The sequence below is a fragment of the Clinocottus analis genome, unplaced genomic scaffold, assembly GCF_023055335.1.
Source record: "Clinocottus analis isolate CAN_PGR_092001 unplaced genomic scaffold, fCliAna1.0.p SCAF_17, whole genome shotgun sequence".
NCBI classification, from domain to species: Eukaryota; Metazoa; Chordata; class Actinopteri; order Perciformes; family Cottidae; genus Clinocottus; species Clinocottus analis.
The window spans coordinates 3,976,459-3,997,880 of record NW_027175898.1 but is presented as its reverse complement, the minus strand read 5'-3'; the positions used below and the strand labels follow the sequence as shown (position 1 = coordinate 3,997,880).

General features: G+C 44.1%; 3 protein-coding genes across 7 annotated transcripts; all 3 read left to right on the top strand.

The window, feature by feature from the left end:
- The first annotated feature begins 1,502 nt into the window (after window positions 1-1,502).
- On the top strand, window positions 1,503-6,977 carry zgc:154055 (uncharacterized protein LOC556036 homolog). Its single transcript, XM_068580878.1, has 11 exons — window positions 1,503-1,921; window positions 2,207-2,263; window positions 2,534-2,642; window positions 2,757-2,882; window positions 3,882-4,055; window positions 4,138-4,355; window positions 4,449-4,610; window positions 4,952-5,093; window positions 5,985-6,205; window positions 6,302-6,453; window positions 6,798-6,977. Exons 1-11 carry the CDS (start codon window positions 1,740-1,742, stop codon window positions 6,896-6,898), a joined length of 1,644 nt encoding a protein of 547 aa, XP_068436979.1. The 5' UTR covers window positions 1,503-1,739; the 3' UTR covers window positions 6,899-6,977.
- A 799-nt stretch (window positions 6,978-7,776) lies between these two features.
- On the top strand, window positions 7,777-10,146 carry tdh2 (L-threonine dehydrogenase 2). Its single transcript, XM_068580922.1, has 8 exons — window positions 7,777-7,963; window positions 8,538-8,580; window positions 8,665-8,735; window positions 8,851-9,000; window positions 9,087-9,259; window positions 9,364-9,454; window positions 9,542-9,811; window positions 10,001-10,146. The coding sequence occupies exons 1-8, from the start codon at window positions 7,777-7,779 to the stop codon at window positions 10,144-10,146; spliced, it is 1,131 nt and encodes a 376-aa protein (XP_068437023.1).
- A 1,294-nt stretch (window positions 10,147-11,440) lies between these two features.
- srrm1 (serine/arginine repetitive matrix 1) lies at window positions 11,441-21,165 on the top strand. 5 transcript variants are annotated; one of them, XM_068580124.1, is made up of 17 exons: window positions 11,441-11,542; window positions 12,479-12,568; window positions 12,709-12,831; window positions 15,364-15,534; window positions 15,881-15,975; window positions 16,087-16,311; window positions 16,604-16,789; window positions 16,927-17,046; window positions 17,248-17,456; window positions 17,626-17,706; window positions 18,361-18,447; window positions 18,652-18,787; window positions 18,876-18,962; window positions 19,044-19,517; window positions 19,629-19,815; window positions 20,000-20,144; window positions 20,338-21,165. In XM_068580124.1, exons 1-17 carry the CDS (start codon window positions 11,522-11,524, stop codon window positions 20,439-20,441), a joined length of 2,541 nt encoding a protein of 846 aa, XP_068436225.1. In that variant the 5' UTR covers window positions 11,441-11,521; the 3' UTR covers window positions 20,442-21,165. The 5 variants fall into 5 exon arrangements, with proteins under 5 accessions (XP_068436225.1, XP_068436227.1, XP_068436226.1 ...); XM_068580126.1 differs by having other exon boundaries at window positions 20,331-21,165; XM_068580125.1 differs by having other exon boundaries at window positions 20,000-20,170.
- Window positions 21,166-21,422: the final 257 nt, after the last annotated feature.

Genomic DNA, 21,422 nt, shown 5'->3' with positions numbered 1-21,422 from the left:
TTCACTCTGGGTGGAAGAAGTATTCAGATCATTTCATTAAGTACAAGTACATTAAGTAACATCAAAGTAATGTATAAACTAGTAAACGTCCTGCATTGCAACTTTCCCCATGCGATATGTTTTCTGATAATTAAATAATCAAATAGTCCATATACATAACCTTTGTAGACTCTTGCGTGGAATAAATACTTGACAAATGAAAAGCACTGAGTATTGTCTCATATTTGGGAACTTTAGAACAAAGAATCTGATTTTCTGAGAAATAAAACGTTCCTGTTATTATCCATTCAGACGACAACAGTCCTGGCGCTAGAATCATTATCATCAATCTGCATATTTCAGTTCATGATTTCAGCACGATATGATTGCGATATGATTGCATTGAAAGATGATTACCATATTGAATATTGAAAAATGATTGCAGGCAAATGACCACTACGGGTGCATTATTGTCTAACCCTATGACATTACTATTTATTTAATATGTATTATTATTACTTTTGTGTGTTATAAGCATAATGTGTGGCTTGTTCTGAACTACTTCATATTAAGCAAGTCAAATGTATTTATTTAGCACTTTTTACAGACAGAAGTCACAAAGAGTAGAACATCTGCACAATATGACTAGACAACCAGCCAATAAATGATATGACTTTCTTTTTTTAAAACACAGGAGGCGTTTTAAAGAACTTAATAAATGAAGTGGTTTAAAGAGAATATCCCCCTTTGAAGTATAATAGAGCCAAAGTATTTAAAAAAGCATGAAATGTAAATACTAATAAAGACACTTAAGTAGGTGACATTAGTAAATGTTGGTTTCACTCCACCGCTGTACTGCATACATTTACATCACAGAGGTAAACTTTGCAGTTTTTTTTAAAAAGGGGATTAATTTATCTAAATGCCTTGTATAGTTGTTTTGGTACAACCTTCAGAATATAAGGAAAAGTAATAACAATAATAAAGTAACATTACATTGAAACACTAATAACATGATATAACCTATAACCTTAAACACATCGAAATGCGGTGTTCGGCTTGTGTGTGCTTTTACTTTGACATTTTGATGATTGTAATCACCGATGCATGCTAAAGTTGAAGCATGTAAAGTAGTGTATTAGTTGCTTTTGAGTCTCAAACCCTCCTGCACCCTGCACTAAGCCAAACTCAATGTTTGTCAAGTTCAGCACCGGCTTCCTACTTTTGAGTGTTCCGCCATCTAGCGGTCATTTATGATACAACAAGCGCATCACTGCTGCCTTTCTCCCGCTCTCTCTCTCTCTCTCTCTCTCTCTCTCTCTCTCTCTCTCTCTCTCTCTCTCTCTCTCTCTCTCTCTCTCTCTCTCTCTCCCCTCCACCCCCAAACTAAACGAAACTTTTACCAGCAATATGTGACACATCTCGGTGCTGCTGTTTCTCTCAGGAAACGAGGACTTCCGTCTTTTCGTTCGCTGAAGCAGCACATCGTTGTGTCTCTTGCACAGCCACCTGTGCGAGGCAAGGTGTAGCAACATTACTGACAGGCTACATGCCCGGAAAAAAAGAAGAATACGACATCTATTTATAGGCTCCTTATCGGCGGGCAAACAGAGCGCAAGTGTCGTGCAACCCAACCTTATATGAGGTGAAGAGAGGAGGGAGCTTTCGTTCTCCAGAGAGCCGAGGAAGTGATTTGGCACACTGAGAAATTCAGCGGCGGAGTTTTTCTTGACTTTTTCTCTTCCTGTGCCCTGCGACTGATGGAGTTTTCCGAGCACATCAAGACCGCCAATGTGGAGGACGTGGTGCTCCGCCAGCCGCTGCACCCGCCGAGCAGAGGCACCCTGTGCGTCACCGGCCACCACCTGCTCTTCTCGGACAGGGAGGAGGGCAGCTGCCAGGTGTTTCTGCTCCTCAGGAACATCGATGCCATCGAGAAAAGGTGAGGCCTCGAGGGCCAGGGGCCAGCAAATCAGATTCCAAGCATCATTTGATTCAACAGAAAGCAGTGGACCGCCTTAATGATGTGCTCGATTGCTTTAAAAATGCTCATTACAGCATTTAATAAGGGGTTATAGATCTTTTCAGCACTTTTTTTTTAAATTATAGGCATCATAGTTACATGGAAATAATCACACTAATCAACATAACTAATCGACACCAAAGCTGCCAGTGAATGTCTAATTGATATGTCTAATTCCATTGTTCCTTAAATCTTTTTAACCAGTGTGGAAAACCTTTTGGCCCACTCCGGCCCCTTCAGTACTGAAGGCCGCAGTCAAAGGTTGGACATCATTTGTGTTGCAATGTGTCAACTCCGTAACCTGTTGCTTGCCGCTAACAGCGTCTTCTGCAGCTTGCTGAAACCACCGGCGTGTTTGTGGGCAGCAGGAGGGTTCACCTCCCTTTATTTAAACCTTCTGCACTGCTGGAGTCCTAATGGGAGGCGTTGAGGGGGCAAGTTGAAGAAGGGGTATTGGTTTCATTTTGTTTTTGTGTAGGAATTATATTTGTGTGTGTGTGTGTGTGTGTGTGTGTGTGTGTGTGTGTGTAGGATGTCTGGATCCTCAGGGACCATTACCATCAAGTGTAAAGATCTGCGTGTGCTCCAGCTTGACATCCCGGGCATGGAGCAGTGTCTCAACATCGCTCGCTCCATCGAGGTGCAATGAATCGTCTAATAATCCCACAATAATCTTTTACCACCGCTCTGTGCTTTCCGCTAACATTCTCTTTGTGAAAATGATGACGGCGAATCCCTCTCTCACTTCCTCCAGACCCTGTCCTGTCTGGACGGTGTGTCGGAGATGTACCCTTTCTTCTACAGACCTCCTGGCGTCGGCCTGCAGGACCAGTGGGGCCTCTCGTCCCCTGAAAAGCATTACAGTCAAATGAGGGAACTTGTAAGGAACATATAATAACCCAGAATCTCATGAGCGTGTTTCTGATGCGCATGGATGTGACACACAAAACATATTCACACACACACACACATACACACACATATATATTGTTACTGGTGACTCAGTGAGCCAAAAAGCACATGACAGGAAAATGCTATGCAGGGAAACTTGTATCCCTGGGTCAGGACTCAGGATATCCCTGTCGTTTAGCTTTCATTTGTTTCCCCTCAACCTCAGAATGTGCTGCACACAGCATTGAATTTGAGCTTAATAGCCGGTCGTCTTCCTCTGGGAGTAGCGTGTCGCTCTGGCAGCATTGTTGCAGATGTTTCACAGGCACAATGTTCCCAGAACATGCAGGACGTATCTTTAGTTTTCATCAGGCAGACGGTCCGTCACCCAGAAGAAACCCTCTGGAGCCTGCATGTTTCACGCAGATCCGTCTGCTGATTCCTGCCATGATTTGAGCTTTGTGTTGTGTGGTTGAGGTTTCGTCAAAAGGGAGTTTAGAAGGAGCAGAAACCACATCATGAGAAATGCTCCATGCAGAGAGCTAGCTTAGCTTAGTGTCAAAACAGCAACTTTTGGTTTCATGGAAGAGTATAAGCTGGACTATTTCTCCGCCAAAAGTCACGACTTCTTGTTTGCTTTTTGACAGATGCAGGCGAGCTTTGATAAGATAACTGCCTCCTGGCTGTATAGCTTTATTTTTGTCGTACACATATAGTGGTGTCCTTGTTCCCCATGCTGTGCGTTCACATATTTGAGTGAAGATGTCAGAACACTAAGTTTATAGGGGCCATCTAGTTTTTTAAGAGTGAACAATTGACACGCAGAGGACGGTGGGCACACCTACGTCAGAGCTGTTTCCTGTAACATCCTTTTACACAAAGCAGGGTGGTGAACGCGACTGAATGTGCAGGTTACACTCGTACCCGTGCGTATCAAAGCTCAAACCGTCCCGTGCCGCTGTGACCAGGTCCTCTCTCTCTCCTGCAGCATGACAGGTGGAGGCTGAGCACCGTGAACAAAGACTACTCGGTGTGTCCCTCTTACCCGCCAGCTGTCATCGTTCCCAAGCACGCCGGGGATGACGTGCTGGAGAAGGCGGCCAAATTCAGGCACGGGGGCCGCTTCCCCGTCCTCTGCTACTACCACAGGAAGAACGGCATGGTGAGGCGCTTACCTGTTCCTCTGCAGCCGGCCCGCGCTTCACCCTGTGCGACTACTCAACAATTCCCGCCGAACTCCCCAGGTCATCATGCGCAGCGGTCAGCCGCTGACGGGGGCCAACAGGAAGCGCTGCAAGGAGGACGAGCACCTCCTCCAGTGTGCGATCGACGGCTCGGACAGAGGCTTCGTCATCGACACGCGCTCCAGTCAGCAGGCGCTGCAGGCCCGGATGACAGGCGGAGGGTTCGAGTCCAAGTCGTGTTACAGCAGCTGGAAGAGGCTGCACAGGCAGATGGAGCGGTGAGTGGGCGGGCCGACGGCGTTCGCCAACCTCGTGACACCGACGTGTCCCGTCAAACTGAGCACCCCGTTTGTCTTTGTGGGCGCGCACAGGGGTAAAGCGCTGCAGGAGAGCCTCGTTAAACTGGTGGAGGCCTGCGGGGACGAGTCCCATAATATGGACCGCTGGCTCAGTAAGCTGGAGAATTCAAAGTGGCTGTCTCACGTCCAAACGGCCCTGTCGACCGCCGGGCTGCTGGCGGAGTGCGTGGAGAGGTAGGAACTACACCCACGGTGTGTCTGTGTGTGTGTGTGTGTGTGTGTGTGTGTGTGTCATCTCTCGTCAAAAGTATACTCTTGTCTATTCTTGTTTGGCACGAAACCATTTGCCTCTCACATTACATTTTGGTTTTGCACCTTATTTTATAGACTTCTGTCTTAGACTTTTTATATTTGCACTCTTCCCACTTTGTATTGCAACCGCTGCACAGCAATTTCCCTCAATAATAAATGTAACGACACGGGGACCAGCACCAGCAAAGACACATATGTGCCTTTCATGACACACAAAGGAGGAACAGGACTGAGCTGCCGAGGATCTGTTGCTTTGTGTGCAGGGACGGTCATTCGGTGCTGGTTCACGGCTCTGACGGGACGGACTCCACTTTGCTCATCAGCACTCTGGCTCAGCTCATCATGGACCCATGTTGTCGCACACTGGAGGGCTTCCTGGCTCTGCTGGAGAGGGAGTGGGTACAGGTGAGTGTGTGTGTGTGTGTGTGTGTGTTCTGAAAGATTGGAAAATGTGAAGAACCGTATCAGTGACACAAGGTTACTTCACCAAATCTTATAGTTACTCACGATTGTTTTTTGGTTACAGCTTTCAGTTTAAGTTCAGAATCCTAATCAAAAGGAAGACTTCAAAATAATAGTCCAATGTGAGAGATTGATGCATTTTTATTACTTTTAACATCTTGCAGTTTTGCTGCAGAGCTGTCCCATGTTTTTCAGAGCACATGCAGTTATGGCCACATCTCTTGCTCAAAGGATATTGCTCCACAGTCTACTCCTTTCCAGGAAATGTCTTAAGAAAAAAAACATATCATATTCAGCGTGCTGCATGTGGTCATGGATTCAATGAAACTCGCTTCTCTTCAGCGTTTGCCCCCGTTGACCCATTGTTTCCAAATGTCACCTTTATCATACAATTCTACCTCCAGATTAGTGGAGCAATTCACAATATTTTAGAGAAACCCCTTTTTTTCTCATCACCATCCTCAAAAATAAACTCTACATCCCTCTTTTTTGTCCACTCGAGAACTATGAAACGATGTTTTCAATGTTGCACCCCAGCCAACCAGCAACAAAACAATTAAAATGAAGGCTTGCATTTTACGATCAATTAAATTAGGAGATAAAATCATATAAAGGACAGTTGTTCTTCGTGCTTCAGAATTAAACAGACCAGACTGAAGTGGCACAAGTTGCCCAAATTGATCAATAAAGTTAGTGATGGTATTTCAACTGTGGCCCATGATCCTTATGCATGATCCCGATGTGATGTGTTGGAATAGACTCGCCGAATGAGCAGCAGGACAGGGCCGTGTGCACTGTACGCATGTTTACATGAAGGAGTGTTCCTCCCTGCAGGCCGGACACCCGTTCCGGCAGCGATGTGCCCACTCGGCGTACTCCCACGCCCGTCTCCAGCAGGAGTCCCCGGTCTTCCTGCTGCTGCTGGACTGTGTGTGGCAGCTGTGGCGTCAGTTCCCTCTGGCACTGGGCTTCTCTGAGGCGCTGCTCCTGAGGCTGGCGACTGAGGCCTACGCGTCCGACTACGGCACCTTCCTGTGTAACAGCCATCAGGAGAGGTCAGTCGTCAGGCTGAGGCCGGACTCAAACGTTTCCTTCTTCCAAACCATCTTCACGAGGCGTTAGTGACCCTTCACCTCACTCTCCCCTCTCAGGTGCGCTCTGGGAGTGCAGGAGAACACTCACTGTTTGTTTCGGGCCCTGTTGAGGCCCAGTGAGAGGGACCGCTACTCCAACCCGCTGTATGAGCCCACCGAGCTAGCGATCTGGCCCTCAGTCCACCCTCAGTCCCTGCAGCTTTGGAGAGGTAACTTTGTAGGTTGTACATACGCCTGGAGCAAATTAACATCCACTTGCTTTAATGAAACACATGTCGGGCCATAACTTAAGAATTCATATGCTAATTATGACAATTGTACACTGAGGACTAATGGGGTAAATTGATGAAGTGATGACATTTTGGACAGACATGGCTGTTTTTTTCGGAAGCGGTAATCTGAGTTTTTGACCTGTGGGTCACATGAGCAGTGAACGTCCGCCCAATGATTTCATTATTCAGCGTTGTACGCCGACTGTGTCGCTAACTTTGATGATTCTAGGATGTGATTCGTCGAGCGTTGATGCTGACTCCAGCCCTCGTCTTATCCTCAGGTTTTTTCCTGAGGTGGACCCCTCAAGCTCGTCACCTCGAAGAGGCTCAGGAGGAGATAAGGAACATGGTCACTCAGTGGGGGAAGCTGGCGCTCAGCTGATGTCCCGTCAGTAATGAAGAAGGTTCAGCCGCAACATGTTGAACATGTTCATCAGGGGACAATACCAAAGCGCATTGCCTTTTGAAATGTTATTGTTCGTTAATGTTTGACAACCTCCTGTGTTTTAATGTATAGCACTTTTTGTATTCTTTCATAAAAATGTTCTTAGAAAAATAAATATAAATAATGTAATTTATGGATGTTTACTCCCCCCACGCCCCAACACATTTCAAAACTATTGTTTAAAATGTACGATAATATATACATTTATTTTTGGATTTTTTAAAAATCCACTCACAAATATTAGCAATAGAAGGAGGCCGTATAACAGACAAACCTCCCAGTCCTGTTAAGCTCAGCTAAACACTCTTCACAATACAAATCCCTGTGCACTGCAAGTCAGCATGTTTGCACACACGGAGCTTTGCAAGCTGGAGACTGTAGTCCTGTTGGACCAAGAGACACAAGCCCCGGTGATTACACAACGTGGACAAGAACCACATAGTCCAGCATGACTTTCCACTCCTGCTTATTTATCCAGCGGTTACTTGGTGAGCTGAGGCGGAGACCAATCGGTTGGTAATCTTTTAAATCTGACAAATGCCTCGAGAACTATCTTACCAGCCCTTATTTCGTGATTTAGTTCAGAGGAACCGTTTGGGATTTACTAAATTGCACGTGCTGGTTTTGGACCAAGAATCTGGGATTGTCTGGGATTTCTGATTTTGTCAGCACACAGGTAAAAAAAACAAACGTTTTCTGCACCTTGCTCAATTTATTTGTCTGTAATGTTATTTTAACACAACTTGTATATGCCACAATGATCATAAACAAAATGAAGCTGTTCACTTTTGCTTTTCTAAGGACTGCGACTGGACATGCAACCGCGGGTCTGGAGGCCCACTGCAGCTGCACTGGGCCTGTTTTGCCGAGGTTGTCTCAGCAGGACGCAAAGTTTGCCCGGTGGCAGCCTGAGCGGTTTGGCCAGGCAGATGAGCAGGTGGAACAGCCCGGGGACCTGCAGCACCCCACCTGCCCAGGAAAACCCCCGGGTCCTCATCACAGGTCATTTTTAAATCATCTATGAATAGCTAAGGATGGAGAGAAAAGTGGACTTTTCCACAGCTACACAAGCACCGAACCTGTGAAGCTACCATTGCTTTCTCCCACTTTTTTACTGTTTTCTACTCATGTCCGCAGAGCATTTACGTCAGAAATCAAGTGCCTTGCTCAAGGGCCCGTAGCAAGGGTTATGAGAGAGTTGCTCACTTCCAACTACATCCAATGTTGAAATGAAATGCAAGTGGCATCAATGGCATGAGTGGAATACTAGACACGTGTATGGTATTTTTTATTTTTCAAGTTGTTTTTCACTGTGCCCCAGCAGCAGGACCCCGGGTTGACTCATCACAATAGGATGCGTACAGCCAGTTCTGGTGGTATAAAAGAGCCAATGAGTGACCGGAGGGGAGAATAATAGCTTGCTGTCACGTTTTGTCCCGGGATAAAGCTTCGGAACAAACAAAAAGCTGAAGCGTAGTGCACCAAAAAACATTCACTCCACTTTTGTACCAAACTCCAAACACTGTCTTGTTTTCTCTTGACAAATGCAAATACTAAACTGTGTCTCCACATGCAGGTGGGCTCGGGCAGTTAGGTGTGGGACTGGCAGAGATACTGAGGTGAGATGCACAGAACATTCCTGAGACATCAAAACTTGTGAACACTTTTTTTTGAAACTTCATCTCATCTACATCAACGTCTAGGAAACAGTACGGCACCGATAATGTGATCCTGTCCGACATTAAGAAGCCTTCACCTCAAGTGTTCAACAGCGGTATGCAAATCACAATAAAGTTGTTTTCACCAGATATGTTGTGTTCTCCAATTCACACGTATTCCCCTGCTCTTTAAAGCCTTAGTTTACGAATATTCTTCCCTCTTCCCATCAGGTCCATTTGTATACGCTGATGTGTTGGACTACAAACATCTCAGAGAGCTGATCGTAAATTATCGGGTCACTTGGCTGGTCCACTACAGCGCTCTGCTTAGTGCTGTGGGCGAAGCTAATGTGGCTCTGGCACGCAAGATCAACATCACAGGTCCGCTGGATACAATCATTATTCACATGTATGCCGCCTTTTTAGGGGTTATTATATTTAAACTGGATGTTCTGCTGTCCATCTAGGCCTTCATAATGTGCTGGACTTGGCCCTAGAGAACTGCCTGCGCCTCTTTGTCCCCAGCACCATTGGAGCGTTCGGTCCTTCTTCCCCACGTGACCCGGCCCCTGACCTCTGTGTCCAAAGACCTCGAACCATCTATGGCGTGTCCAAAGTGCACGGAGAACTGATGGGGGAGGTGTGTCAGTCTTGAAATGCACACGTACATACACATGCACGTGGTATTCTGATACTTCCATTTGCAACAGTTTCGTAACATCTCAATATTATCATTTTTTGTAGTATCTCCATCATAAATATGGTGTGGACTTCCGCTGCCTACGGTACCCAGGTGTGATATCAGTCAGTACCCCGCCCGGAGGAGGAACAACAGGTATTGTATCTCTTCTCTCTCTGCATATATTCAGCAGAGTTAGCTTGATGTTATGGACAAGGACTCCTTTACCTTTTTTCTCCGCAGACTATGCCGTTCAAATCTTCCACGATGCCCTCAGCACGGGTCACCACGAGTGCTACCTGCGTCCCGACACCCGCCTTCCCATGATGCATATCTCTGACTGCCACCGTGCTACCATAGAGTTCATGCAGGCTCCCGAGTGCCAGCTGTCTCTGCGTACCTACAACATCGCCGCCATGAGCTTCACTCCAGAAGAGGTGGCGCAAGAAATCCGCAAGCATCTCCCTCACCTCAAGGTCACCTACAATCCCGACTCTGTCCGCCAAAACATCGGTACGACATGGAGCACATGCATACACGCAACACCTGTGTGGGATTTGCAATGTTTCCCAGTCTGCTAAAAACATGATACTGGTTTGCCGTCTTTTTGAGTTTTTCTTTTCTTTTGAAATTCCTATTGCCATCTTCAAGTATAACTGATGTGATGGAAGTAATGTGGTCATGTTGCGTGTCACTTTGCAGCAGACAGCTGGCCCGTGAGGTTTGACGACACCAATGCCAGAAGAGATTGGGGCTGGGCACCAGCTTTTCGGCTTGAGGAACTGGTGTCCGACATGCTGCGCTCCATTCGAGACAAGAGGACAAACGAGGGTTTGCCAGTCAGCTAGTGAAAGCACTGCTCCACGAAGACTAACCAATGGCCAGCCCCTGACTTTATCTTCAGCCTGCATTTATAACGACACACTTCCTTTCACTTCCACTTCACATGTTGTCAACCAGTAGCCTCCGTTACTCTGGGATATTACAGCAATGACCAGGGACTGTTTGTAAAGTAAAGTAGGAATCCTCAGTCAGAGGCTCTCGATATACAATGGGCAGTGAGATGTCACACATGCACACAAACACACACACACATCTCAGTCTTTTTCAGGGAATAATATACTGTCAAACTTTGCCTTAATCTTTGTCGTTTTTAATTGTTATCATGGTATTAGCATCACTTAACACATGTTGCCTCAGACAGCACAACAAAAGACTTACAGAGATTTACAAATGTCGTGACTCGCATCAACGAACTCAGCAGTCTGTTACAATGTCTATGAAAATATCTAATACAATATGGACCAGTTACACATTTAGAGTAACAATTATGTTGTATACTTTGATTCAAGGTTCATCTGGAATGGCTGGCTCGATTAACTCTGGACTGTAATAACTCGGCCTATTCTGGCTCTTTTTAAAAGCCAATATTTTATAATATAGTCCATTAAGTGAATATCACACACGGTATACAACCTAACTACCCTTGCTGTGGCATCTAATAGGAAGGCTTTATTTTGCCTTTTTTGGTCAGCTGTGTGAATTTAGTTATGAATGAGCATCTTTAACAAATGAAGCCTTATATACTGTAGATTGCTTTGGAAAGCAATGCATAAAGAAAATGCAGTGTACTTTTAAATTAGACCTTGATTAATAAAAATGTTATTTACTCAAACAGCAGTGACTTGTTTGTAAATTGTTGACCTTCATTAGATGTTTCGGGTGGTGCAGATGACAATAGTATTGATTATGGTGGAACAAAAAACAGTTTTTCTGTCCTTTCTACATTGCAGGGAGAATTATTTTTTTTACTCTCCCACATTTATTTTAACAGCATAAATCTTGCTAGTTTCTAAACACATGATCTACAAATATAATATCATACTGTACTTTTGAATGGGCTGCATTCAAAAGTACAGTAATGCATCAATAATTAAAAATCTATGATGTTAGAGACTATCATAACTCTCTCAAAGGGGGGCACTCTGCACATTGGGTAATTTCGCAAGTGTAATGTGTTTGGTAATGATAATTTTCCAGAGCGCTTCCCACTTTATCAGTCCGGATCCGGCCGTGGGCATCTGGTCTCCGCTCGTTACAGGAGACGCAGTGCTGGTTTCTTTCTGTAGAGGCGCTCGCGTCATCCGGCTCGCCACTCAGAATTTCACCGGAGCAGCGCACGTCTTTCTCAACAGCACCTGTTAATATCCATTTTCTCTGATAATGGACGCGGGATTCTTCCGCGTAAGTACATTGGCAATTATGTCATACTCGTGAGTGTCTCGTAGCTGATAAATATGGAGACATAAACATTGTTGGAGTGTTAATTTGCTGGTTTCTAGGTGGAGGGCCATGGAGTCGGACGTTGTGGTAACGTTATGGTCGGGGCTCCGTCTATCACCTGATGACGTTACTCGACAAGAGTCGTGTTTGATACCGGGCTATTGCCAGAGTTTGCGTGGCTTTACTAAATTAATGTGTGTTGCACTATGGTCTCATTTGAAGACATGTGGTCCATAAACCCATAGCCCCGTCATGGTAATTTGGAGTCGACATAGTTGCAGGAAATAGACAAGCCAGCCTAGCTAGCTTTCAGTAGTTACGGCTAACGTGTTAGCCCTGGCTAAAGATGGCGTCCGGGTGGTGCATCGTTTCTGGCCGTGGGGTAGTCACGACCACTGCTACGCCAACGTTAGCTGAAATAAGAAGACGTGACGGTAAAAGTGCACTGAATAGCTTCATTCATTTGACAGGTTGGTGCCCCGTCTCTGCCCGCCGGTCCAGGGATCCACGAGGCCGACTGTAGCCTCTTAGTACCCTCGGAGGAGGATTAAGCATGCTGGCTGTTAGCTTAGCTGACATTAGCTTATTTGTATCAATGTCATGTCTGGCTCACGTTGACCATATGTGATCACGTAAACTGACGTTATCAAATGTGTTTTTTTGTTTACTTGTAGCAAAACATGTTAGCACGCGCGTTGTAATGTTTGCTGATTCAATGTTTTGGCGTCGGTGTCGCTGCTGTGTTCGCGCGTTCCCGTTTACGATGGAAAACGCCGAGGAAGTTATTTGCAACTGGACGGAATGATGTGTGAGGCGTGTTTCAAGCACCAGGTCGCGTTTATATGCGTGTCTAATTGTCGTCTTGCGAGTTTAATGTTGACTTTTTTTCCTTTTCAGGGTACAAGTGCGGAGCAAGACAACCGTTTCAGCAACAAGCAGAAGAAACTGCTGAAGCAGCTCAAGTTTGCAGAATGTCTGGACAAGAAGGTATGAAATCACCCACATCTGCATGTTTTACGTCAGTGTGTCAGTACTCATGTCGTTTCCAAACAAATTATTGCCTTGACAAATGTATGGTATGACTAGATGTATATATTTTTGATTGCATGAAACTGTTTCACCTTCAGGTGGACATGACCAAAGTGAACCTAGAAGTCATCAAACCTTGGATTACTCAGCGAGTGACCGAGATTCTGGGCTTCGAGGATGACGTCGTCATAGAGTTTATATTTAACCAACTTGAGGAGAAGGTAATGTCTTTAATGTGTTTATGTTTTGTTTTTCAAAACTGTCATAAATTTGAGGGCATTATAGTAAGAAGGGATATAATCAAATAATTGCACACCCTAGTCAAATTGAAATTGAATGGCTAAAGTAACAATTGGTGTAAACTGTTTTGCTGTTATGTGACAAAGTGCCTATATTCAGCAGTCTTCTAATGATGATGTGATTTATGATTTAAAAGGCCTGAACCAATATGGATGTTATACCTTGCATCAGAAGTATAGCACCAACACCTAATTAGCTCTCTCCTGAGCCCAAAGTCACTGAGCCCAACTCTCCCTTCATGATGCAGTGTGTGGTTTGAGGTGAGTTATATGCAGGGATCACCAATATAATGTCAGTCAAAGACACACCTGAACAATGCCATAATCATGTAGGTATTTGCAGTGCATCATTCAAAGGCCCAGATCCCTGTTAAGATTAATAAATCGCTTCCTTTAGAGAGTAACTCTCTAAGTATTTTAACACCAAGCTGAAAAGTATCCTCTCAGTAACTACCTCAGATTGAAAATGTAATGTCTTCTGCACCTCTGTTGGGTTTGGCCTGAAGCAGTTTCTGTTTCACTTGTAACCACACCGTACAATGATGCGAGGGTGCCACACACCCTGGGTCACTGTAGCAAGTTGAGAACTTCAACTTCTGGAAGTTAACGAAATCAAGATTTTCATCTGATTGCAAGTTATTCTGTAACAAATCTGTTGAACTTTTGACAACACTCAGTGTCTCAGTTGGATGTTGTAAGATGTGCAACACATTTGAGATTTTATAATGTAAACAATACTTTTCTTTTTGGTGTTAAGTTACTTTTTACACTGGATGGCTATTTCAAAATTACTGTAGTGGTCTTGATCTTATAACAATCCTTCTTGCCAGTAGGGCTGTAATGTCGAGCCCCACTGATCTCGTGCGTTTTATGGTTTACTATTTAATTGTGCATGTTTTTCATCCGATGATGAAAAAGCTTAATCTGGACCCCACTAATGGATAATTTCTAGGGGTGTGTGTCTTTTCCTTGCAAGACTATTCAATACGAATGTCGATACATGATCTGCGATACAAAAATGATGCAGTTAACCATATAATTTTTTTTGTTGATGAAATTCAGTTTAACTTAAAGCAACTAGCTCTTTTTCCACTCATATACACAGACATTTCAGTCTATATCGGTGTATGACAGACTTATATATATCTCTCTCTCTCTCTCTCTCTCTCTCTCTCTCTCTCTCTCTCTCTCTCTCTCTCTCTCTTTCTTTTATTACTGGTTCCCCTCAAATTCAGAGTTTTGTATCGACGTAGCCGTATTTAAGACTTGTATTGATATTCCGACATGTATTGGTAATCTTCGCACCCCTAGTAATTTCCATTACACCAGCTTACTTTTTGAAATAGAAAAACAGTTTAATGGGAGGGAAATAATTTACACACGGTATCCTTTATCAGAATACTACTAGGTTTCCATCCCATAGTGTACTTCAATGGTATGAATGCGTAATAACTTCGTTAATGACTTTCATTCTCTTCAGATCCTAAAAACCACAGGTATTCATTTAATATTATCAAATATGACACGAGCACTGCACATCAAATTATATATATATATATATATATATTTTTTTTTTATCTTTTCATTTGATCTTTTGCTTGCCATATTGGGGGGGTGGGTTGGGCTGTTAAAGCTAAATTTAAAGAGTACTGTTGGTAATGGGAAAGGGACATTTTATTGAGATTACGCTATCTCGCAATAATTCTTCAGCTGTTGAAAAAAACAAAAAACTCCTTTTTTTGTGTAACTGTGTACTCATTATTGCTTGTTCGTCTCTTGCAATTTAGATAAATGATATAACATTAAGCTCAAGGTGGTTGAGTCTCAAGCAGTAGGGAGGCGGAAGCAAGCCATGGGAGCTCCGTGCCCACTGATCCCACGGGACTCACTGAAGACACCGGAACTGTACTTGCAGTGTTGGGTTTTAATGCACTCTGTATTGTGGCTTTTTGTTTAACTCCTGAAGTGTAGACTGTGGGGAGACCGAAGAACAAGGGGTGGGTAGGGACATAGACATTTAAAGTACTGAGGAAATCAAATAATGACAATATATTTTGTGTTCTTGATTGTATATTTGGGGAATAACAATCAGAAATGGGTATAAAATAAATTATTGCATGCAGTTTTATGTCCCTAGATACGTCTCCCCTCAGCTAGGTCACATTCTCAGTTTGAGTATGCGAGTATGATTTTAAATCTCACATTTGTTTTAATTTTGTTTATTCAATCAATTATTGGACCCAGGTATGTTTAGTATACTAATCAGTGTCTTACATGTTTTGAGTATGGTTAATTACATAGTCACAGCAGTTTAGTGAGGGATAGAGGGTAGGCAGTCCCATTTGTGGGATCCTAACCCCCCCCCAACCCTTTTAATATTGTGCCTTCCATTATTTCAATGGCCGTATGGTCTTTTCTCTTCCTCCTTCGTGTGTGTGTGTGTGTGTGTTACAGCACCCGGACAGCAAAATGATGCAGATCAACCTGACAGGCTTCTTGAATGGGAAGAATGCCCGGGAGTTCATGAGGGACTTGTGGCCCCTGCTGCTGAGTGCCCAGGAGAACATTGCTGGCATCCCGTCTGCTTTTCTCGAACAGAAAAAGGAGGAAATTAAACAGAGACAGGTGAGCTTCTCCCTAAAGGGCAATTTGGTTAAATATCGCTGTTAGCTGTAGGAAGGTCATGGCTCTATGGTTGCTGACAGTTTGAGGTTTGAAGTAGCCCAAGAAGAAAAATTCTGCAGTAAATAAGTCTGACAATGTTTTGGGTAGAAACAGCATAGACGTGTTCTTAAATACATGTTTCGAAAATGCTGGAATAGTCACAGTCGATGGGTCCTAAAAGAACCATGGACGAGACTATAACGCATGAACTCATCATTTGACACCCGAGATGAGAGTATATGAACATTGCTGGACAGAACATATATTGTTGCTCATACTGAAGTGATTGTTTCCCCATTTCCGGTAGATTGAACAGGAGAAGCTAGCGTCTCTGAAGAAGATTGATGATGAAAAGAAGGAAAAGGACATGAGAGAGAGGGCTCAGTCAAAAAGCCCAAGGAGGTAAAAAAAAAAAAGAGAAAATCTTCAATATGGACACCAGTGAAGAAAAGTTAGATTCGTGTGTTTATCACAAAGCATGAAAACAAATTCTGTTTGTTTTGCGCTGTCCAGGCGGAAGACACGGTCACCATCACCACGGCGAAGGTCGCCGGTCAAGCGGGAAAGGAAACGTAGCACCTCCCGCTCCCCTAGACGCAAAGCCAGTCCAGTTGCCAGCAGCTCACCCCCTCCACCTCTGATGCAGCTGCCCACAAAACCTTTGGAGCAGATTGTGGAGTCAGAAACATTAGACGGAGCCCTGCCAGAACCAGTCATCGTAGAAACTCCTGCGACCTGGTTTGTAGAATACTTTCTTTGCTTGAAATGTACAATTTTGTCTGGTGATCAAAGTCAGTAGTTTTTCATGTTTGATTTGTTTGATCAAATGTAGTCATCGTTAGTACTTTCATTCACGGTTAATTATTGGGGTTGCATTGTTTTTTGGATCAAAAGCAATTTTCATCTATAATTTATAGTCAATCTTGGAAAACATTAATATAGTACAGTATTTTTTCTTCTAGATGTAAAAAAAAAAAAAAAGAAACCTTGAGGTAACATTTAGAATTTGAACTTCTTTTCTGTCCTGTAGTGACGCGGTTGTGGAGGTGGTGAATCCAGAGTCAGTGACTGAAGTCAAAGAAGCTTCACCAGAGAAGACCCATAAGAAAGAGGAGAGGCCCAAGTCTCGGGAGAGGGAGAAGGACAGCAGGAGGGAAAGACCTCACCACCGCTCACGTTCTCATTCCCGCACTCGCAGACGACGCTCCCGTTCTAGGTAATGTCCGACATCCAAGTTATAGTCCTCTGGTTCTGAATTTTTTTTTTTCCATTTATGTGTAAAATCAAGGACGTTAAAGTTCTTAAAACATTGAAAATAAATGTAAAGCTTCTCCTTTTGTCTCTCCATTTCAGATCTTACTCCCCTCGTAGAAGACCGAGTCCGAGAAGGAGGATGTCTCCTCGTCGAAGGAGCCCCCCTCGACGGGGCCCCCCCAACTCCAGAAACAGACATAGACGCTCCCCTGTCCGCAGGTCAGTAGCCGCAGCCTCGTGGTTAAAGGAGCACTCGTTTAGTCTTAAAGGCTTAGTTCCGCTCCAATATCTTTCGATTTGATCATGACGCCGGCTACCAACGTTGCGCTTATTAGATCGGGGCCTTACAGACGATGTGTGCCCAGCATTTCCCTTTTTTGAGAATATACTTTTAATGCTGTTAATGTTTGTGTCCTGCAGGAGGCGCTCTCGCTCTGCTTCGTCCTCTGGCAGCAGCTCCTCCAACTCTCGCTCACCTAAGAAAGCTATGAAAAGAATATCTAACACACCACCCCGAAAACCAGTCCATCATCCTGACAACCCCATTAGCCCTGCAGGGAAAGACAGGCGGTCACCATCTCCACGGGGCAGACGGGGCAGAGGCTCAGCATCACCAGCCAGATCATCTGGTACAATCCTTGTCGTTTTTCCATTGCTACATAACGTATAGTCTTTGTCTCATACTGACGATGCTGGCTACCTCTTGTTTTAGAAATTGGATCTCATTCTTTTACATCTTGTGAAGAGCATGATTATCACAAGTGCATTTGTAATTCATTGTCTTTAAAAAAAATGCAGGTTTAAAGAGAAAACCAGCAGGAAGGGGTGATTCTCCATCTGATAATGCCAAGCCTAGACCTTCTGAAGGATCTGAGTCAGGTAAGCATTAAATTATGTCTGTTTTAAAGAACCGCCTGTCACCTTACGATTCCCAAATTGTGATGCCGGTCGTGTGGCATTCCCAGTCACTTCTAACTTTTAGGGATGGACTGTTTTTGCCCAGACCGTTTGATCTGGTTTGCAGAAGGAAGGGACATGGTGGCCAATGTTATTTCAACTATACTGAGTTTATACAAAGTCCCATTACAAATTGTAAAATTGGCACAATCATAAAAATGTTACAATGTCCTACAAGGTAAGATTACAAAAACTAATGGGAGTTTAGTCTATCTGTGCAGAAAAACAAGATTGCCTGGGGCTTGTGTGACAGTTTGTATTTCAACCTCATCCCAAAATGAGTAATTACCCTGAGTTCATTATTAGGTTGTTTTAGAAAATATATGCCCAAGTACCTCCATTAATGATCTGTACATCTGCTTTGATAATTGTGTTTTGATACAAAAAGGGACAGTATAAAACAAGTAATACTAACACAAGTGGCAAAAGTAGAAATTTATGATCAAACTGCACTGTGCCACGTAGAAGGCTGATTAAAAACTCAGGCCCTGTGAATACAAATCCTTTGTTTCTGTATTCTGACTATTCCATGGCAGTCTGTTTCACTGATGAGACTCTCAATGCTCTACATTTCAGAGGAGGATAAAAATGAGAAAGGGGCAACAGCAGATCCGGTGCAGCAGCGGCGTCAGTATCGCAGGCAGAATCGACAGACTTCTTCAGGTTACAAGTGTTTTCATCCCCGTTCTGTCCTCCCCATACCAACCCCTCTCTCTGACAAAGTCCCTGTCCATGTCATCTTGCTCTCATCGTCTCATGGACGTTTGAAACTGTGCCCAAATCCCAGCCTTGATGTTTTCTCCTCGCAGCATTTGGTTAAGTCTTTAATTAAATGGTTGATGATGTCCTCTGTCTGCTCGGTTTCAGATACAGGGTCTTCCTCCTCTGCGGACGAGGGACCTAAGAGGCCAACAGCAGGGCCTGGTGCCAGAAATGGGGAAGTCAGGCGGAGACGTAGCCGTACACCCTCCCCACGAAGGCGACACAGGGATGCCTCTCCAAGGTTCGCACTTTGGTATCTAAATTATTTAATTTGATGTTTAATCAAATGCTGTGTATTCATATTGGTTTTTTTTGGTTTTCTCCTTCAGGAAAAGACGTTCTCCATCTCCTGCACGCAGACGTCGCACACCGTCTCCTCCACGCCGTCGCAGGTCTCCCTCTCCTCCTAGAAGAAGGTACAAGTTTATTCATTTGATCTCTTCAGCTGTCATTTTAATATTAATAGATTTTTGACAATTCAATTTGACATTTTGCAGATCTCCTTCCCCACCTCCTCGTCGTCGTTCTCCATCCCCCAGACGATATTCTCCCCCTATCCAGCGTCGCTACAGCCCCTCACCTTTGCCTCTACAGAAGAGGAAGCTGTCTAGCTCTCCCGCAAAGCGCTCTTCTCCAGGGGCCAAGCGACGCGTCTCCAGGTCGCCCAAGCGCAGATGTTCTCCTCCTCAAAGGAGACGCACACCTCCATCCTCATCTCCAGCCAGACACAGGAGGAGCCCCATGTTGCCTTCCGTCAGGCCGAGCAGGGAGACACGATCCCCAGTTGCCAGCCGCCTCTCCCCGTCCCCTGCAAACCGCAGTCGCCCTGTTAGGGGCTCCACCAGTCCTCAGAGGCGTTTTGAAACCACCAGTTCATCCCCATCTAACCAGCGGAGACAGCAGTCCCCTTCACACGGTGGAAAACCCATCCGCAGAGTGTCCCGCACCCCAGAGCCACGCAACAACCAGAGGTAAGCGAGGCAGATGGCATTCCTCTCCACTTTTATCTTTTGTGTTGCGTAACCTGTTTTGCACATGTGCCATCGCCCTTTTTGAATGCCACTTTTTCATCCTCGCCGCAGACCATCTCCAAGTCCCCAGCCTATGAGGAGAGCATCCTCCAGGTCCAGATCAGTTTCCCCCCAGCCAGCAGCTCAGAAACGTCCAGTCCCTGCATCTGCCTCCCCCTCGCCATCTCGCTCAGTCAGTGGCTCTCCACCACCAGCCAAAAAAGCCAGCAGTGCTTCCGGCAGTCAATCCCCAAACAAGGTTTGATGCTTCCTTAATGTTTGATACCTGCTTAATTTAAATTGTAAACCAAATCCCAAAATGTAAAATATAAAGTCTTATAAACTTAATGCTTAAAACTTTATACTGGTGAGATTGTTTTGAGTTATTCAGTAGCATTGTCCATAGAAAAGATTACATTTGTTTTTTCTTTGTTTTATTGCAGAATTCAGATGTTGACGGTAGTGGAAAGAAGAAAAAGAAGAAGAAGGAGAAGAAGCACAAGAAGGAGAAGAAACACAAGAAGCACAAGAAACACAAGAAGGAGAAGAGTAGCGGCGCTGTGATCGGGGATGGACACGAAAACCACGGTGGGGAGGATGGAGAGTCAAGAAAGGTGATGTCTAGTTTCTGTGTTTTTTAGCGTCCAAGGCTCTTGTGCTTTGCTCAACGGAAAACACAGAATTAGTGGTTGTTGTTTAGTTGATTGACATGCACCAGCATTATGTATTTGTAGCAGGTTGATAGGTGTGTATTTCATGCTGTTTTTCATTTAGGAATCAGACAGTGAAGTAGATGACAGCTTGGATGACCTGGAGAAACACCTAAGAGAAAAGGCCCTACGCTCCATGAGGAAGGCTCAGTTGTCTCCATCACAGATGTCCTGAAAACACGGGACTTTCTCACTTTTGAATTTTCCACTCACTGTCATGTTTGTCATCAAGTTCAGCTTTAGAATGTACAAATTGTTAAATCTTGAGTCTTTTTTTTTTTTTTTTTCATTTTACTGGTTTGGTACATTCTGAAGAGTGTTTCATTAAGAGCTTGAATTATCAGTTAGTGTATTATCTTAACTGTAAAGAAGCTTGTGTTGTCCATAATTTTTAATTGTTGAGCAGGGAAACGGTTTAAGCGCAGAGGTTTGAGTTGTGCAGGTTTAAGATATTTTCCAGCGCCTCCAATAGATTCCATTGAGAAATGATTGCATGTGCAGTGATTGTCTCTGATGTGCATGAACCTCTGACCTTATGGAGTGTAGAGAAAACCAATAAACAGTAACATACTGTTACTATTGCCTTTTATTAGTGGAAACAGTTGCACAGCTATGTGAATTGTTTGAGGCCGTAACAGAATGTCTTGCCCCATATTGTAACTTAAGAGGTGTTTAACATCATTTAACCTACTATTTTTCCTGACTTTGAAATTGTCTTAAGACTAAAAACAGTCTGATTTGAGACAGTACGCTTTAATTTTCAAGATCGATTGATATGCAATTTTATGTTGACACCATTGCACCAATCTAATCTCTGTGGGACTGCTCTATGATTTGTATTTAGGACCCTGGCTCTTGTCATCTTGTCATCCTTTCAGAATTAAAACCTTTTTATAGGACGTGTGCTTTCCTTAATGTTAAGATTTTGTCATTTTTCTTGGGGATGGGACCTGTCAAAATTGAGATGGAATTTAATTTAGATAAATTAAAACTCGTATATTAAGAAAAACATATTGGGATGAGACCTGACCAACCCAAATGTAGCACCTTCCTCTACAATTAACGATGCAGCACATTTAAAAGTAGGTCTGAAATGTGGTCATCAAGCTTTTCCTTTGTTACATTAGCACATTGGCTTATGAAAATCCCAGCTACC

Bases quoted from the DNA above. Each gene is read 5' to 3' on its own strand.
- tdh2 (XM_068580922.1), top strand. From the start codon at position 7,777: ATGCAACCGCGGGTCTGGAGGCCCACTGCAGCTGCACTGGGCCTGTTT. The intron at 8,581-8,664 runs GTGAGATGCACA...ATCAACGTCTAG, and splicing joins GGACTGGCAGAGATACTGAG to GAAACAGTACGGCACCGATA. The intron at 9,260-9,363 runs GTGTGTCAGTCT...CATTTTTTGTAG, and splicing joins ACGGAGAACTGATGGGGGAG to TATCTCCATCATAAATATGG.
- zgc:154055 (XM_068580878.1), top strand. From the start codon at position 1,740: ATGGAGTTTTCCGAGCACATCAAGACCGCCAATGTGGAGGACGTGGTG. The intron at 6,206-6,301 runs GTCAGTCGTCAG...CTCCCCTCTCAG, and splicing joins TGTAACAGCCATCAGGAGAG to GTGCGCTCTGGGAGTGCAGG. The intron at 6,454-6,797 runs GTAACTTTGTAG...TCTTATCCTCAG, and splicing joins GTCCCTGCAGCTTTGGAGAG to GTTTTTTCCTGAGGTGGACC.
- srrm1 (XM_068580123.1), top strand. From the start codon at position 11,522: ATGGACGCGGGATTCTTCCGC. The intron at 11,543-12,478 runs GTAAGTACATTG...TTTCCTTTTCAG, and splicing joins TGGACGCGGGATTCTTCCGC to GGTACAAGTGCGGAGCAAGA. The intron at 18,448-18,651 runs GTTACAAGTGTT...GCTCGGTTTCAG, and splicing joins GAATCGACAGACTTCTTCAG to ATACAGGGTCTTCCTCCTCT.